The sequence below is a fragment of the Melospiza georgiana genome, chromosome Z, assembly GCF_028018845.1.
Source record: "Melospiza georgiana isolate bMelGeo1 chromosome Z, bMelGeo1.pri, whole genome shotgun sequence".
Classification (NCBI taxonomy): domain Eukaryota; kingdom Metazoa; phylum Chordata; class Aves; order Passeriformes; family Passerellidae; genus Melospiza; species Melospiza georgiana.
The window spans coordinates 16299013-16317864 of NC_080465.1; the positions used below are offsets into that span (position 1 = coordinate 16299013).

The 18852-nt window shown below is 34.2% G+C and overlaps 2 protein-coding genes across 4 annotated transcripts in view; one reads left to right on the top strand and one right to left on the bottom strand.

The window, feature by feature from the left end:
- IFT74 (intraflagellar transport 74) overlaps positions 1 to 18852 on the top strand; it is a 43966-nt gene that overhangs the window by 4772 nt on the left and 20342 nt on the right. For all 3 annotated transcript variants that reach the window (XM_058044505.1, XM_058044503.1, XM_058044504.1), the window contains exons 9-14: positions 10364 to 10502; positions 11515 to 11577; positions 12213 to 12356; positions 13438 to 13478; positions 14685 to 14764; positions 17577 to 17630. In XM_058044505.1, the coding sequence (XP_057900488.1) occupies positions 10364 to 10502; positions 11515 to 11577; positions 12213 to 12356; positions 13438 to 13478; positions 14685 to 14764; positions 17577 to 17630 (521 nt within the window). The remainder of the gene's footprint in view (positions 1 to 10363; positions 10503 to 11514; positions 11578 to 12212; positions 12357 to 13437; positions 13479 to 14684; positions 14765 to 17576; positions 17631 to 18852) is intronic.
- Positions 931 to 6917, bottom strand: LRRC19 (leucine rich repeat containing 19). Its single transcript, XM_058044506.1, has 5 exons — positions 6863 to 6917; positions 4349 to 4441; positions 2915 to 3425; positions 2512 to 2715; positions 931 to 1312 (listed from the first exon to the last, which is right to left on the bottom strand). The coding sequence occupies exons 1-5, from the start codon at positions 6887 to 6889 to the stop codon at positions 987 to 989; spliced, it is 1161 nt and encodes a 386-aa protein (XP_057900489.1). The 5' UTR covers positions 6890 to 6917; the 3' UTR covers positions 931 to 986.

Sequence of the window (18852 nt, forward strand, 5' to 3'; positions counted from 1 at the left end):
AGCAGAGTGAAGAAAGCAAGCAGGGAAGTAGACCTTTGCTTGGCTAGTAACGTAGGTTTGTGCAGAGGGACAGATGAGGATGGTGAGATGCTTGAAATAAGAATTTGTAAGCCATGAGAATGGCTTGTGTAGTGATAGGCTGAGAGTGAGTTTTTGGGGTAGTTAAATTAGGGACAAGATAGGTTCAGGAGAAGATATGATCCTGCTTGTTGCCAGTGAAAGCAATCACAGCAATGAGATTTTATGTATCAATAACCACTCCAAAGCAACAAATTTACCAGTTAATAATGTCACATTGTATTAATACTGTAGGTTTCAACAGCTCACAAGTTTCTCTGTTCCACCCTGAAAGAATTAATTTTTAAGTGTTAAGAAAATATGAAGAGAAAGTACTTGATTCAGTAGCAATGCAGTAAGGATAATTTTTTATTGCACTGTACATACACATTTTTGGGAATACAGCAGTTGGTCTTTCTTGCTGTGCTAATTTGGGTCAAAAAGTACCCAAATGCTCCCTTCTCTGATTGTGTTAGTTTTGCCTAATAGACTTCAGAGCTGTTACAGCTCTGATTGATTTGGAGCCAGCCCCTAGTCTGGCTGTGGTCTGCTTCAGCATTTTAGAGAAATTATTTTTCTCTTCTAGACCTCTTCACAATGCAGCATTAATAATTATGCCAATTTCACCTGCTACTTTGTGCATGTTAAAGAATATATAGTAAGCCCCCCAATATAAGTAGCCAAATATGTTTTTATAAAAAGTGGATTATGAGTATTTTTGCAAGTTCTAAAGTATTTGTTGTGCCAATAGTGCATGCATGTGACCCCATTTTTTTAACTTCCTGATTGATGCAGCAAAATCTTTTCAAGAATTTGGCAAGATGAAAGGAGATAGGCTGCATTCTATATTGCATGTAATAAAGCATAAAATTGAAGTACAAGTGTACTACATTTTTTAAATGTCAGTTCAACATCCATTGTTTAAGACATTAATGCTCCTCATTTACATAAATATCTATGTATTTATCCTCAATAAATCCATCTTCTTCCTCTCTACATGCATGAACTTTCTCAAATATTACAATGGGTTCTTCACTGCTTGTGCCCGATGTTGAAGGAGAAGGACTCATGTCAGCTGAGAACTCCTGTTCAAACATCTCTGAGTCATTTTCTTCCAGACGACGGTGACGGTAGCTGATCAAGTAGTGATACCATGCTGGGCATTTTACAGCAGTGAGAATCAAGAGTGTGGTGCCTAGGACAAACCCTAGGACGCCTGCTAGGAAGGTCCAGCTTTTGCCAACAAGTGGTAACTCTTTAAAAAAACAGGAAAAAAAGAAGAGTAATCTTCATGAGGAATACTAGTAAGAGTTCAAGTATGATTTTTTTCATAGTTAAATTGAAAATTCACCAAGTAAACATTGGTAGGGGAATGACTGAGTGTCTCCAGAGCTTTGTTGTTGCTGTGTTGTTAGGGAGTCAGTAACAGAGACTAATAATGTATGTGCATAGTATGTTTCCCAGCAATATAAATCTACCTTGCATATTTATAAAAAATAATTGTTTCAAAATCTATTTCAAAGACAAAGCTCTGGGGGCATATAAAAGATAATAAATACATATAAATATTTTTTTTTCCAAAAGTTAAATTCCAAGAATAACCTTTGGAAAAAAATAATCAGTAATTGCCTTCAAATTCTATTTCCCAGGCTTTACTTTTTATATGATGATAATGTCTGAACCCTAAAATATCATGCCTTTTATTTGGCATATCCTTTCAGCTCTGCTTCTTTAACAATAAAAATTTCAGTAAACTGTAGTTGCAAGTAGTTTTTATCTAGAAGCTGCTTTTGAGTACTCGCCACTACCCTATAAATAAATTATAAGGTGATGCAGCTAAAGAAATGTGTCACAGTGGTAAGCTTATAATTTGTGTATATATCTGTAGATAATTTTCTTGCTTTAACCAGAAGAAGGAAGTAAAGCATTTCAGGATGGAAGGGTTAACTGACATGTCAGATTAACATTGAAAGGTGAGGAGACTATCACTGAAATTTCCAGAGAATGTGTAGCAGGCACATTCACATCCTTTATACTGAGCACAGTTAGGATGGGAGTAAAATCTGTAAGTTCATGCTATCATGTTTTAGAAAGACAACTACATCTAGAAAGCAGTTATTTTGGAAAAAGCAATTTTTTTTGAAAGTTTTTTCCCTCGTTCTGTTAGGCAGAGATCTAGACAATTATCTGAATTTTAGGGCTTTGAAATTTCATCATCATTTTTTAGTATAATTTGAGAGTTGTGGGGTTTATCTGTTTTGAACACCTACTCAATAGACCTTAATATTCACTGCAATGTCTGTGACTGTTTACCAGGACATAGAGATATGCCTGCTTTGTAGCCCTGGCTTTTATGGAAAAGTCAGAGTGTACTAGGGATGCAAAACACTATAAAGTCATTGAACAGCAAGTCAGACAGCTCATAAGCAGTAAAGTGAAATATCTGTGTATTACCTGCACGTGTTCCATTGTTTCCAGTGATGTTGTTTGGAGTCAGAGCTGTTAAGGTGCTACTTCTAAGATTAACAGCAGGAGTGGAAGTTACAGGGTTTTCTAAAGGAGTATTTTCAGTTATGCAGTCAGCTGGTTGGATAGCTGCCATCTTGATGGAGATTTTTTCCATGTTTGTGAATTTACATGTGGTGTTGCTTTCATTTTCTGTGAATGTGAGCAGTGAAAAGGCTATGAGATGCTGGTAATTTTTTGGCACTTGAAAAAAATCTCATGGATAGCTATTGTATTACTGCATAATATGGGTAAATTGATGATTGGTTTTATCTACATCAGAAAAAAAAGTTTTCACAGTAAAGTTATTTGATGTAAAAAAATATTAAATGCTGCTCTTACCAAAACTTACCCAATGTCACATTGGAGGCAGTTAGCCATATCTGTAAGTCAAGGAGGTCACAGGAGCAGATCCATGGGTTTCCAGCTAAAGCAATTTTAGTCAGTTTAAAGGATGATTTTATATGAAAATATTTCAGAAAATTATACTGTAGATTTAAAACTCTCAGACTTTCTAGAGAAGTAAATGTATCAGAATCCAGTTGAGCAATCATGTTATAGGATAGATTCAACACTGAGAGTTGATGTAATCCTGAAAATGCTGCTTTATGAACTGTGCTAATACAGTTGTTGCTAATATCCAGAGTTAGGAGATTTTTCAGATTGTAGAAGCTGTTATTGTTCAGTACAGTAATGTTGTTTTCATTCAGATAAAGTTCAGTGAGGTTAATAAAACACCCAAGAATCTCTTTGTCATGATCTTCTAAAGTGATTTTGATCTTTTTGAGGCTTAATTTAGTAACATTTTGAAAAAGGTTGAGGGAGATATTAAAGAGGTTCTTTGCCGACTCCTCACAAGCAACCTGTTGAAAAAAGAGAATGACAACAATTAAATACCATAGAAAAGTCTGCTAAAGATGGTGTCTCAGTGAGGTTTCTTAAAGGCAAGAGAAAATTATCTTCTATTTTTTAATGCTGTCACTTTAAAAGAAAAGTTATATTGCTCTTCATTAAGTTTTATCTACATCTTTCTTAATTAATTCATGGTCTGGTGAGAGAGTGGAATGAATCCTCCTAGTGTCTAGAGACCTGATGTTCCAGACGACTTAGTGCTTAGGTATATGAGTCTTTATGTGATGATCATCCAAAATGTAACCAGTTTGTCATACCATTTTGGAATTAATATTAATATTTGGATTGTATTATTTGTTGGGTGTAAAAAGAATTCCTTTCCTACATAATCTGGAAAGAAGGTGTCATAGAGGAGATTTACTCAAGACTGTAAATTAATTAAAATATAGTTTCTAAACTGTTTTGTTTTTTTTTAATTTACGTTTACTCTTAATTTAAAATAACATGTTTAGAGCAGACCTTCGACTAAACTTTTGTTATATATATGAATGCTATGGCACTTAACTTCATTTTGGTTTTCTGTGTTAAAGGTTAGCATAGCTAGAGTCTTTTTTGATTTGAGGCTTTACTCTCAATACTTTGAAATATTTTTGTTTTCTGAAAAGAGTATATTTATTTAAATATGTAAAGAGGCATTCCTGTTGTTTGGAAGAATTTGAGATACAAAATAATCTCAAATATGCTTCAGTGTTATTTACCCACTTACAATGACTATCATCAGCTAATTGTCCATTACACAGAAAACCACTTCTTACTTGCATTTTTGTATTTCTTTCTTCAGGACTTTTATGTTTATGAAACAGTTTTTAAAATGCCTTCTACTTCAAGTGTATCTTTCAAAAGTAAGGGTAGTTCAGATCAATGTAAAACTTACGGTTTGGGATGTAATGTTGCAGTCAGCAGTGACTGGATTCAAAAACAATGTTCCAGCCCATATCACAAGCCAGTAGAGTTTCATGTTTGAAGCCTAGTAAAAAACAACACTTTTACATATCAAGATTAGAATTATACCTGTGTCTTTTGTAGTGATTGTTTAAGAAATTAATAGATACAGTTATTTCAATGATAGTTTAATAAATTTTGTTCTACATAAATACTTTGTAATGCAAAATTAATTGAAAAAACAGGGGTTATCAGAATTAATGAATTCAGCTTTCACTTAATTGAGCCAAACCTAAAATCCAGTCTGCAGACTGTATCAGCAACTAGAAAAGGGATTGATTAGACAGGTTAATAGAGAAGAGTATCATAAATGTATAAAACAAATTGGCAGGGCTGTACTCATTATTATCCCTGTTAAAGCAGTTATGCTTACTGGAAGGCTATGATTGGAGTAAACTGCAGAAAGGATTGAAGCTTGCTTGCTTTCCCCATACAATTTCGCTTGTTGCTCTGACAGAGGCAGAGTGCTCTACTAGAGAATTGTTGGTTTCTCCAGTCAGATTTCTTTTACATTCTTATGTAAGTTACTAAGCATTTTTGTGAATATTTACTTAGAAGATAAATCTTTTCATCTCTTTCTTGTCCATAATGTGACCTATAACATGACATAAACTGGCACTTTTCTGTCATGAAGGTATAGTTGTTGCTCTGATCTTTGGAACTAAGTAAACATGGTTCAATCTCTATTGACAGAATTCTTGTATAGATTCAAGCCTTATTTTTTGAAAGTTAGGAAAGGTCCTACAAATGGTATTTACTGTGACATTAACATCTCTCAAAGAAAGGATCTCTCAGTCATTGCCTTTGAATCAGACACTATTTGTAGTATCTACTAATTTTGAGCAGAAATGTTACACCATATTTGTGAGATGTTAAGTTAGTCCCTGTTTATGCCATTCATTATACTTGAATGAAAATGTTATGTAAAAGGTAATGAACCTTTAATTTTTCCAGTTTTTCTTAATTAATCTTTTCTTATCTGAAAAGATAGGGTGTCAAGTTAATATTAGTATCTCCTTGCCAGATTTCTATCTTGCAAAGTAATAGAAACGCAAAAGGTAAAGTGTAAGATACTTGTTTAAAGTGAGCTGTACAGAATATTCACTGAATTTAATAGAAAAGAGTGGGGGAAATTATATGAGGAAGTTTAATTACAAACAATGCTAAACATAGGCAGCCTGTCAGATTTTCAAAACCTCCACCAGTCCTTAAAATGAGTGCTGGAAAGCCTTTGCTGTTCATAATGAAATAAATGAGGTCATAGAACAAACTGATTAAGTCTATTTGATAACTTCTATATATTTGCATGCCAGAGGATTGACCTTATTCACCTAAATTGAATCAGCCTGGAAATTTCATAACTTCTTGGAAAGAAGAGGAAGATAAATGCCACTTAAAATGCTCTGATCCATTGTGTATTTCTACTTCTGTCAGAAACTTATACTGAATACAGAGGGAGTTCATAAACCTTTTACCATTTAGCCATTATCCCTGGCAGGGATAAGAGATGCTAGCAGCAGCCCCTGTGGAATTATGTTCTGTATTAAGTTTTGCACTTGTCAGTGGTGGTACTGGTGGCCTGCATGTTTTTTTACTCAGTTTGTGTCTTGTTAATGGAAGACATGATGCTCTTTAAGAACTCCCAAAATGGCCATTTTAACATCTGGATCTTGCAGCATATTTTTACTTTAAAGATACTGCTTCCTATAAGTTCAGAAACAGAGCAGATCTTAACCTGGCAATTTATAAATACAGATTAATAGTATTATTGTAGTCTTCAGATTAGAAGACAAGAGCTGTCTTAAATAGAATGGGAAAATATATTAGGTATTGTTTTTAATGTTAATGTGTACATTAATAACAAGTTGAAAAATCTAAGTTGCACATATTACAAAACATAACTCCTAGCTCTTACTTAAGTTTCTGCTGAAAAGGTAGGGATTTCTTACAAATGTGACTACCTGCATTTTTTGTGTGTGAACTTGTGTAATCAGTAAAAGAACAGGAAAGAATCTGTAATTTTAGTTGCAGTTTAGCATTTTACTGGAACCAGTTTTTATGAGCTGCTGCTTAAACTAAGTGCTTTGAAAAGAGACTTAGCCTGGCAAAACACTGGCAATACACTGGTAGCACTTTGATATTTCCTTGTAATTAGAAGAGCCTTCTTAAAATTTTCTTTCTGAAAACTTTGAAAACGATATGATTTAAAGATAATGTAATTAATTTTCTGGGAAGGTGATTGTTTATAGAATTGATCTGGTTTTCAGAGTCTGTTCCCCAGCTTTTTAATAGAGTAGAATTTACTTAACAACTCAGCATGTCCAAGGTTCATAGTAATTCCTGAAATTTTAATGTACTTTGAGAAGGGTTGGCTTCCTGTCTAGCAACAAAGTTACGGTAATAAATCTTTGCCTGCATTTTGAATTAGACTTGCCAAGTATCTTACCTTTTGGTTGCTTCTGAGAGGTATCATATGTACACATGTGTAGATTTTTCAGTGTGGTGGCAAGAAATTATATGGTGAAACAGCACTTTGTTTTTCTTCAACCTTTGTACCTGATGAATAACCAGGCAGTGTAAAAAAATAATAAACCTAGAAAATCCTTAGCAAAAGATTGACTAAGTTGAGCAACTTCTTATAATCATCTTGGATTTAATTGGATCAGCAGCCAATAGGAAAGTCTAACTGTAGTATGCTGAAGTGTCAAGTTCCAGATCGTAGAGGAAGCAGTGAGTTTAAATGCCACAGGTGATTTACAAGCAAGTTGAGTTATAATCAGTTAAAGAAATTATGGAGACAGAAAAAGACTTGCATTTTTAATTTGATCATTCATCAAATGAAGAAAATGTAAGGATGTGTGCATACCAAAATGAAGCTTCCTAGTAGCTAGTTAACTCCATTTTAATACTTGTGTTTTGGAAATACCATTGTCAGAGGAGCTGCAGGGTCATAGATAAAGGTCATTATTTACAGAGAATTATGTGCCCTGTAAGGATGTCTGTAATTAGGGCTGTATTTCAGGAAGTTATAAAAACAAATCATACTTTCTCTGGAGTGAATTTCTATGTACAGGTTGAAAAAAAGGGATTATATTGATATACAAGTGCTGTGTCCTATGCATTTTTACTTGCATTAGTACTCATTCTGTCCAGTACATATCACCAAACTACAGAGCAGTTCATCTCCTTTCTATCTCCATTCCTCTCCAATATGTGGCATTATAAGTTGTTTTACTTCACTATGTCTTTGTTGTTATTGGTGCTTTTGTTTTGCATAATATCTCAAAACATTCTACAATTTTTCCAAGCCTCATCCCTGATTCAACTTCATGCATAGCGTTCAAATTATTTCTGGTAATGAATTGTATTTCTGTGACAGCCATTGCTGATTTTTTTTATTGCCTCTTGAAAAATCATTAAGTTGCAGCCTCCCCTCTCAAGGTTTGTGCCAGAGAAGAAGCGTCACTGTAAGTCAGACATTTCTAGTCTCAAGGACATACTGGATCATCTTGAAGTATTTAGCCAGGAGTATATATCATGTAAGAAAAGGAGAATTACCTCATGTAAAGAGGCTACATTGTAATATGTCCACACACTTTAAATAGAGGGGGCTGGAAAAAAAAGTTTCTTTCCTTGTCCTGTCTTGCACACTTTAAATCTCTGGCAAAGATGAGAGAAATGCTATAGAGCTTGGAGACCTCACTGCCCTCAAGTGTGGTGTTGCTATACATGTAGAAAACTGTATTCCCACTCTTTTGAAGGTTCCAGTGATCTCCAGGAAAGGCCCTGTGTTTGTATTCAAATACAAGATCCCTCTAAGCCATATTACAATGTCTCCAGGAGAATTACATCTGGAGTGGAGATTTCTTCTGAAAATCAGCACCCTTAGCATTTTGTTGGATTTTTTACTGCACTTTCTCAATTTTCTTTCTTCCATGTCCGCAGTTGGGCTTGATTTGAGAGAAACTATCACTGCTAAGATCTTGCAACAGCTTTCCTAGGTCCACACTGAGGCATGAAGCGCACTCAGTAAACAAGTAACATGAAAGCTCCCTGACATCTCCTAGCTCCATGCCTTCCAAAAGGTCTTGGATCAAACTACTTATGTAGCTTAAGAAAATCTCTTTTCCATTAACACATGTAACATAATTAACCATTTATAAACTGTTGTTCATGCAGTGAGGGACTCATATTTGGAGCGGGTCTGTATAAATTAGTTTTAGTTTCGAGAGGGTATTAAATTTAATGTCACGTTACAACTATCCAGTATTTCTTATACAGTCCCAGTGCACTCCAAATATGCCAAACTAAGTGGGAGATCATGATTTTTATTTGTTTCATCATCATCAGGTCTGAAGCATTTTTGCTGCATGGCCTGCTAACCTGACAGAATTGCTACATAATATCCTCAATGTCTTGGAGATTGTGGATCTTTCTTCTAAGCTGGTTGGAAGTGGTTACATTTTTGAAACTCTTGAGAATTCCTTGTAAGTGATGAATACTGTGGGATAAGGCTGAGAGAACTGTCATTGTTTAATCTCCAGAAGAAAAGGCTAAGTGGATATTTTATCGAAGTAAATACCTGATGAGCAGGGGTTGAGAAGATGGAGCTGATCTCAGTGATCCCTAAGGGCAGGAGAATAACTGAAAATTAAGAACAGCAAAGTCCCTTTAAATATCAGAGAAAACTCTTCTGTTTGTAAGAGTAAACAAACATCAAAGCTTTGCCCAAAGCAATGGATATACATTGTGGTATATCCATCCTTCAAGATACTGAAAACCTAAAAAAGACACTGACACCTGCTTCGAGTAGTGTGCAGGTTGGATCAGACAACCTTCAGAAGTCCATTCCAATGTCAGTTCTACCCTGCTTCTACAATATTTTCATTATTTCCTTACCCTGAAATTATCATTGTGCAGTTCCACTATTTTGCCTCATCTCTTAAACTTGAGGTCATTTTTGTCTGTACTCTTTGATTCAATAGTGTCATTTACACAATTTATAACTTGTCATCTTGCAACTCAGGAAAAGTTAATGGAAAACAGATGAAAAAAAGTCCTGCAGGAAGTATTTTGCAGTTTTGTAATTTTTAACAGGAGAAATCACTCTGGAAACAAGCAAACCATTTTAGCAGTCTTTCATGAACAATGAAGGGAATTAAGGTATACTCTTCAGGGTCTCAGTTTTAATTTCCTTTAAGTATGTTTTCAAGTTGACTCTCTAGTTTTCAGGAATTTCACAGAAATTACTAGACTTACCATAAAACAGTGAGAACAGTTCTTTAACAGTTCTCTGCTAAGACAGTTGCTTGTAGCTCACTATAGCTGGAATGGTAAAGTTTTTGAATTTGCAAGCTATCCATTTTCTAACAAGAATAAAGTCCTGATTCAAGAATGTAAAAAATATCAAATGTCCTAATTATTGCATAGTTAAAAAACTACACTGCTCAGACCTCTGAAACCACTCTCCATTCTAAAGTAATTAACAATTCTTTGCAAAAAGTAATCTGTTCATCATCATCATCTGATGCTGTCAAATCCTGATATCTGTATTATGTTTTCTTTATGTGCTTTCACAAATTTCTTATCTACTTCCTATCTTCAAACTGCTTGTTGTTACTCCAGAAATTCCCTGATTGAGAGGTAGTACCATACTTTTGCAAGTGTTGAGACCAGTGCAGATAGACACTATGGGAATGTTGGAAAATACCATGTGGGTATTATAAAGGCAGAGAATTCTTCATCTTCTCTACATTTTGTGAACGTTTGTATTGCTAATTCAGTTCCAAGAAGATTGGATACAAGTTGGTAACACCCTTTTATAGCATCTGGACTTTTTCTGTTACACTGAGCACGTCAGTGAAGCTGAAGGAGTACTGGAGTTTGAAATAAGTGTTTACAATATGTATTTACCAGTAAAAGTTACAAAAACATTATATTTTTACAGCACAGAAAAGTTAATTCAAGCTGTAGAAGAAGATATCGAGCGTGAAAAGATTGTGGCAGATGACATAATGAAAGACATGTCACAGGAAAATCAGGCTAAATATCTGGAGATAAAAGCTGCTAATGAGAAACTCTCCCAGGTTGGCTTGTTCCATTATGCTTACCTAAAATATTTCTTAAACTTGCTTTTTGGGGTTTAGATAAAATTTAAATACTGAAGAAATTGACAAAATTGACAACAGACTAATACAATAAAAAAGCTTGCTGGTATCTTCCAGGTAGAAGTGGAAATTAGGCAATTGGCTGAGACCAAGTGCTTTGCCTTCTTGTATTTCATGCTTTAGGAAGAAATAATGTTCACAATTTTCTGTTTGAATTTAGGGTTTGACATGCAGTTTTTAAAAGCCATTGGGATACTTAGATGTTTCATCATGTGTAAAAAGCAGGAGAAAAGGAAAAATAACCCCAGCAATTTTTGTAGTTCACTTGAGTAGAAAGTTTTCTTCTTGTGTAAAAAAGTGAATCTGACTAGCTTTTTCTAATATTATTATTATTGTTATTATTGTTATTGCATGTCTGAATGTATAAAAAAAAATAACTGGGCTGTATAAAATGTTTGTTACTTCACTAATCTGTATGTTAACAACAAGAGTAACACTTCTAAGCTCCCTGGGACGATCTAGTTCAAGCATGGTGTCTTAAAAGTTCCTCTGTATGGTCTGTACAGAGATGAGTTCCATGTTTCCTATCTGTCTTAGAATGAGCTGAATCAGTAGTCAGGGCTTACCTGTCTCTTTCTGGACTATGAAGAAACTGTCGTGATTCAGATTTTAAAATTTGACTCTAAACTCCTGAAATACAGATAGTAAATTCTACCAGTGGTACTGACTGAAAAAAAAATTAGAAAAAGTGCAAACAATTTTTTGGTAGTAGCCCAACTGCAAATAACAATGATAAGAGTAATGGAAAAGTTGGATGCTGAAAGCAAGTGTTTACTACATCTGAGTTATGTGAAGGCGCTGGACAGAGTCTTGTGTTACAAATTTTTAAGAGCAGCAATGGGACAGTTTACAGTATTTGATACATACTAAAGTTTAGATCAAAAAGTTACTTAAGTAGTAATTTTTATCTGAATTTTGCATTTTGCTTTAGGAATTGGTTGTTCAACAGCAGGAATTGGATGCACTAAATGTGAAGGAAGAGAGTCTAAGAGCTGTATGTATGATAACAAGTGGTCTCTATACTAACCTTCGCTGAATGCTAGTGTAAAGAATAATACAATCGAAAAAATATGCGTAATTTCTTTTCCTTAAATTTTCAGATACTGTAGGATCATGCTTTAGTATGGGAAGGCAAATCTGCCTTTCTGGTTTCCACTAATAATTTCTAATCAGTTTTGGGTAAAAATATCTTATTGAGGGATTTTTTTTTTCATACTGGGTCTTTCATGAATAAAAGGATCTATGACCTGAAGCATATAGTCAGAAAGTATAATTTTCAAATACTGCTAGATATTTTTCAGTCCTTTTGAATGTTGTACATAGTTTGAAATCCCCTGCAACTGTGAAGTAATAAATCTCCTCAGAAAATTGGCCCAAGGAGGAACTTGTAAATCAAGAAGTAACTGATTGGGATATTCTATTCCAGAAAATGAAATATTGACAATATGGATTATGAATTTTACTTTTTATAAAGTACTTTATAAAGTGCTTTTTACTGTCTCTGTGCTTTTTGTAAGAAACAAGCTTCACTTGCAATGTATAGGTAAGTGTTGCTGTACTAAAACATGATTGCCACAATGGTCTCTTCCCATCTGAAAACAGCTAGTAGGTGTTTGCTTTTCCCAACAGGAAATAGCACACTCTGCGGTGAAACAGGAAGCTGTGCAGTTGTATGAAAAGCTCCATGAGCTCAAGGAACATCGAGATCGAATGATTGCTGAGGATAAGAACATGGAGTCTCCACAGGAGGAAAGAGAGAGATTACTAAAGCAGGCAAGAATAGGAGATGTTGTTACGTCAAAGATTCTCCAAGCCAGCATTATTAGGGGTGATAATACTTGAAAATACTTAGGTTTGAACTTTGCCTTTATCTGTCCTCTAGGCAGTGCAAATAATCTGACATTAAAAATAGTTGGGATATTTCAGGTCCAGCCAAAACTATTGTAGTGGGTTCAGAGGAAGGCTGTGAAGATAATCTCAGGTCTGGAGCACGTCTTCTATGAAGACAAGATAAAAGAGTTGGAGCTGTTCATTCTGGAGAAGAGAAAGCTCTGAAGAGACCTGATGGCAAAGTCCAGTACCTAAAGAAGGCTTATAAAAAAGTGGACGAGTGACTTTTACGCAGGCAGAAAATTACAGGATGGGGGAAACTCTTTTAAACTAAAAGATAGAAGATTTAGACTAGATGTTATGACAAAATTCTTTATTGTAAGGATGGTGAGGTGCTGGAATATGTGGATGCCCCACCCCTTGAAGCATTCAAGGCCAGGTTGGATGGGGATCCTGAGCAACCTGATCGAGTGGATGGCATCCCTGCCCATGGCAGGACTGGGGAGTAGAAGGAAGTGTGAGTTGGAAACAGGCGATCTTTAAAGTCTTTTCTAACCTAAACCATTCTATTATTTTAAGAAAACAAATTTGGTATGGTGAGGTTTTCAGGTGGTTCACTTGCTCCTATTTATGAGACATGTTGGTTGGGAAAACAGATCCAGTTGAACAGCTCTTGTAACCTAATTCCAGAGAGTATCCTTGTGAGGTACTGAACAGGTATACTAGTCCAGGAGTAATTGGATCAGTTTACAATGGCCTATATTGTAACTGACCATTGATACTTTATAGATTATTGGTCTGAATGACCAATGGTAAGTGTATTTCATTTTTTAAAGTATGATTTTTAACCATTTGGAGGACATAATGCCTAAATCTTCACTTTTTGTTGGACTGCGTCACAAATTTGTGATTTCAAATGCTAATTTTCTATTCTCTGTATTTTGAATTCAGATTTTTATATAATTTTCCTTTTTTCATTTGTAGATTTAATTTCGTATATTAAAGTTGTTGAACTTTTTTGTAGGTTAAAGATGATAGTCAAAAAATTGCAAGCATGGAAAGACAGTGAGTAACTCCATTATACAGTTGCTATAAATTACATGTACACCCTAAAGACATATGGTTGTGTTCCTTCACAAAGTCTATTTCTATAGACTTTTAGAACATCACCACATCTTCAAACCTGTACTAATCTAACCTTCCACAGAGAATAGAATATGTTCTTCTGTTTCAGGTAAACAAGTTTCGTAGTGATAAGACATTTAGATCTGCATAATAAGATACTTCCATCCCTTAGGAACACACCTTGACAATATAGATTTGTAATAGCACTAATTTAAACTTGTTTAATGCTGAAGAAGACATTGATTTGTAAGAGATGCTCCTCTGAGACAGCTATGAAATTTAACCGTTATTACACTGCAGTCACATTTTTAAGTTTGTTTTTGTGTTCTTAAAGCCTAAGAGTTACAGAAGTACCATTCTAAAGAGTAGTAGGGCATTGCTTCTTGATTCTTAGGTAGTGGGTCTTTCCAAAGACTGGCCAGAAAGTCAAGTAAATTTTATAATAAATAGTAATGTGTTGAGGGGGAGATAAAAAAGTACAATATTTTCTGGTTTTGAGCCTTTTGATTTCTCTTTCTTGAAAGAAAAACTGAGATAATTAATAAAATCTCTTAGAAACAATATTAAATTCTTTTAAGCAATATTTCCAACTATAATTATTTGTTAGTTTTTAATGGATTTTAATTGGATAATGAGTTGTTTAACAGATTTTTTTAATAAATAACAATAACAAAGAATTATATTTGAGATTTTGTGTAGAAATATGTTAAAGGTAGTTTCATTTCACACTTTGATTGATTGCATAGCAGAGTGATTTATTTTGAAATTTCTTAGTGGATTTTTCTAAATACAGTTATTGCTGTTTAACAGTTATATTGTACTTCTTTGGAGGTACAACAGTTATGTTGTACTTCTAAGAATAGCAACCAGCAGAGGGACTAGTTGAGTAAGTTAAGAATTACTGATGACTCAACAAAAATTGTTTTTTTAATAAAGAGGAGCTACAGAACTTCTGTTTAATAAACAGAGGACTAAGTGACAGATGATTTACATATACCTTTTATAATAACAAGAATCCCGTTATTCTTTCGGGTTTGATTAAATCTATAGTTTCTATTTTTATTCTTGACTTTTCAGTTTTGTCTAAAATAAAGTAAGTCTTTTACAACACGGTTTTAACCTTGACTTTCATTATCTATTTGTTAGGTTGGCAGAAGTAAAAGAAAAAATAGATTATTTTAAAAAGGTCATTCAACGACTTGATACAGATCTGGAGAACCATCGAGGTAATATGATTAGAGTTGTAGCAGACTATGCAGAGCTGCATCTGATTGTTCTATAACAAACTGTTATACCTAGGAGTTGCTTAAAATTTTGAGGCTTATGCGGTAAGTGAAAACTCATCAACATGAGAAGTTCTGTGCCTACAGATACAGCCTTTTCTTTTCAGACATAACAAATGGGGAGTACCCACCTTTAGTGGTACATTCAACAAGTTCATGTTGAAAATTACTGTATAAAATAATAGGACAGCTGGCTGGTTTTCTGTTTCATTTTATTTTTAATATTTTTTGGGAAATAGAAGTTTAACTTACTGGAAGCACTGCAGAACAAACTCATATTTAGAAATGCTTTAATTAATTTTACCTTTTACATTGTCTGTTAGACTGTCAGCAAATGTGGAATTGAGGATACTTAATAGCAATGTGTAAAGTAGACTGAGTTCAGTATTATTTTTATCTGTCTTTGAAACTTCTTGGGTTAATCTTGGCAAGAAGAGTTTGTAAGCTGCCTGGTAATGGCCTTAGCTTACACTGACCTCCAGCAAACACATGCTGCTGATGCTTAGGCTAGGTTAGTTTGGAATTTGTCCTAGCACTGGAAGTTGTGGTTCTGTGGTTACTTTCTCTTCTGGAGGAAGTAACTTCAGTTTGAGCATGGGCCCTAAAAAAGCTGTAAAAGGTTATAGATAAAAGGAAGATCCATGCAAAGGAAAACCTTCTTTTGATTGTAAGAAATCTTGTTCAGATAGGAATTAGATAAATATATGCCTGCATTCTGAAAGTCTTTACAAAATTTTTAACTTCTGTAGGATTGAGGAATTATGTTCTTCTTACTTTATGCCTTTCCTTGTGCAATCAACGTAAAATCTAGCTGTAAGTTTATTCCAGATGAATAAATATCTAAAAATCTGCCTCTAAGCAAATGTTTCAGACATCTGTTTATCATCTTTTGCCTGGCAAAATATTTCATATTTCTACAGATACTTCATATTTTTGGAAATAATTCATTAAGACTGCTTTATTAGCTTTGTGTTTCCAGATAATATCATTGCAAACTTTATTGTTCTTCAGTTTTTCCTTTTTGTTTGGCTTGCAACTATTTTTTTATTTTAACTTTGGAGAAATACAGAAGGTAAGAAGTGAGTTGCTTTTCACATTTTATAGTTTAGTGCACACACAGAGTCATTCGTTGCTTGACTGTCTCTTGTTTTAGAAAAATAAATTTGTTGAAGAAGAGTTTGAAGCATATGTAGGAAAAAGCACATGCTCTTTGTCAGCATATCAGAACCAGTCAAAATATTCAGAATCGAGTTACTTAGAGGTATAATATAGAGGGAATTGTACCTCTTTGTGTAACACAGAGGGACTAAAGATACTCATAAAGAGTAGCTTTAAGACACAGAAATGTAAACTGCCTGTGCTGCCTTCCCTAGTGAATGGAGAGAAGATCACAGAGGGCCATTCATACTTCTGCTCTAAATCAGTATCTTGGTGTGTATCCTTGAAATTCCTGTGCTCTCTCCCTCCCCAGTGACTTTACTTCTGGATCAGTATTTAAACATTATTACATAGCATTCCCAAAATTCAGCTCCAAAGTTTTTTATGTAAATATCAGGTGAAATAGCCAGTAAAAAATACCCAGACATTTTAACAAAGGATTATTTAACATTTTAGGATAAGTATTTCAGTGTTAGAAATATTTCTGAGCCGGACAAAGACTAAACATACGATGCTGGAATAACTATTTTTAGGTTTTACTGGAAAAAATCTATATAAGTAAATAATTCACCCACATATTATTTGGCCTGTATACTAGCAGTAAACTTTTAATGAGTAGTCAAAGCCAGCATTAACTCATAATGCAACAGACTTAATCCTTCATACATTGAAGAGGAGGTTAAGACAGTTGTGTATTAGTGGTGTATTTGAAAGGAAACTTACTGAAAAGACATCTCAAAATTGTGGACTTCAAATATTTTTTCTATAAACACTTGACAGATTATGTAACTCTGTTTCATGGCTCACCATTACTGGAATTCTTAAGAGTAGAGCAGGCTAAGTCATTAACTCAATTAAAAATGTAGACGTTTGAAACTTAAAATTATTTCTAGAAAATGAATTGTCTCATCTTCTTGTGACAGATATATCAGGTGTCCCACTTTAGTAATACTTAAAATTATGAGTTAATTATAATGAGTAGTTGAATTTAAAAATAGGTTGTCTATGAATGTTATTCCTTACTTCTAATACCAGTATATTGAAGGTGTATGGAAATGTTTCCAACTTAATTGTAGAAAGCTTTCTGTGCATTTTGTTTTCCTAGACCATTGCTCGTACAGTTCTCCTGTTTATTTCCTTGAGATTATCACTTGCAAGCTGCATATCCTTATGAAAGGTGAAAGTGCAGTTGAAGTGGCTCATGCATTAAACAGGGCTGCAGAAACTGTTAACTAATTTTGGTGCCCAAATACAAAGAAGCATTTGTTCTCCATTATTGAAATTCACTTAACTTCAGAAACCCCTTTGAATTTCCTTTGCCCAAACCAAGTATTTATCTCCCTCCTGTCTATCAGAAGTTGTAACCTTGAAAGGTTGTCAAAATTGCATTGAGACTGATTCATTACGGTATCTTCTTTTTTTAATATAAAGATATATATAAAATAGTTAGTTGAACTGACTACATTAAATGAAATAGGATGAATCCTGTAGTTCCTAGGCATGTAGAAATTTTATTTTTGTGACAGACATTTTACCTTCATGAAGGAATCCAGGCCTAAGGCAATATGAAGTTAAATCAATGGTACATGTCTTGTAGGGGAAGAAAATTGGAAATACAAGGAGTTGAAGAAGAGGGAAGAGAGCATGGACAGTAAGTTGTCTTATATTATTTACCTAATATTGTGTATGTGTATATATATATATATATATATATATATATATAATTAAGCCTAATTTCACTAAATTAGAGGTTTTGTTTTACTGTTAAAAAAGTTAATTTATATCTGCAAAGAACTGGTGTGCTGATCTTTGCATGAAGTTCTGCAGTCTTGTTCTGCAGACAAGATAGTTGATACCTTACATGACAGTCACAAATATTCAGAGCATCTTTCAAGACTTTTTATCAACCATTAAATGTCTTAGAAACACAACTTTATTTTATGAAAGCAAAGTTGTAAATAATGGATTGAGTGATTAAAGCAGAACTTCAGCATGGAAGATTGTAGATAAAATGTAATTCTATAAAATTAGAACTTCTCATATCTATTTACTCAAGATGAATGTTTCTAAAGCTTTGTTATATGTCATAAAGTTTTAATGTTGTAGAGACTTCAGTAGCAACTAACAGAGGATGAAAACAACTGACTTTAAGTATACCTTGTTCCTTTCATACTGTAGGAGACAGCTTACCAAAAAAGTTGGTCTGTTACTCAGCAAAAGTGATAACGGTCAGTAAACATGCCATGGAGGTTCAAGGGATATAATACCTGTTTTTAAGTGTTCTCCAAAAATGTTCTATATAACTTATGGCTATCATGATACTGAGAAAAAGGTCTCAGCTGATAATAAAAGAAGATTAATAAAAAAACACAGCAAGTTTCTGTGTTTTCAAATTGCCAGGTTTCCTGAGAAGCAGAGACAAAAGCTCACTTGATCTGGATTTTCCATATTAATGCAGATGGAGTCTGCAGGGCTTGACTTTTTGGGTTTTGGTTCTGCTTCTACCCTTCATTAAAGGTTATTGCTAAATTCTAGACCAGTTAGTGATTTGGGGGACCTGAGACCTGAGAGATGTGGGGGAACATGCCAGGAGTCTTAAGGATGGGGAAAGAGGAAATATGGTGCCTATGTAGAAGAAGAGGGGACAGGGAAATACAGGCCAGTCAGATTAGTATCAATTCCCAGAAATAATTTGGGAAAACTGTGCAAGCTAACAATATGTAAATGTTACAGGAATGGGAATATGAATAACACTAGTATTGATTTGTCAAGTACAAACAACTTTTTTTCCTTTTTTTGTGTCAGAAAAATACTGCAGAAAAAGGAAGGTGTAGCAGATTATGTGTACTTTAACTTCAATATAACCTCTGCTG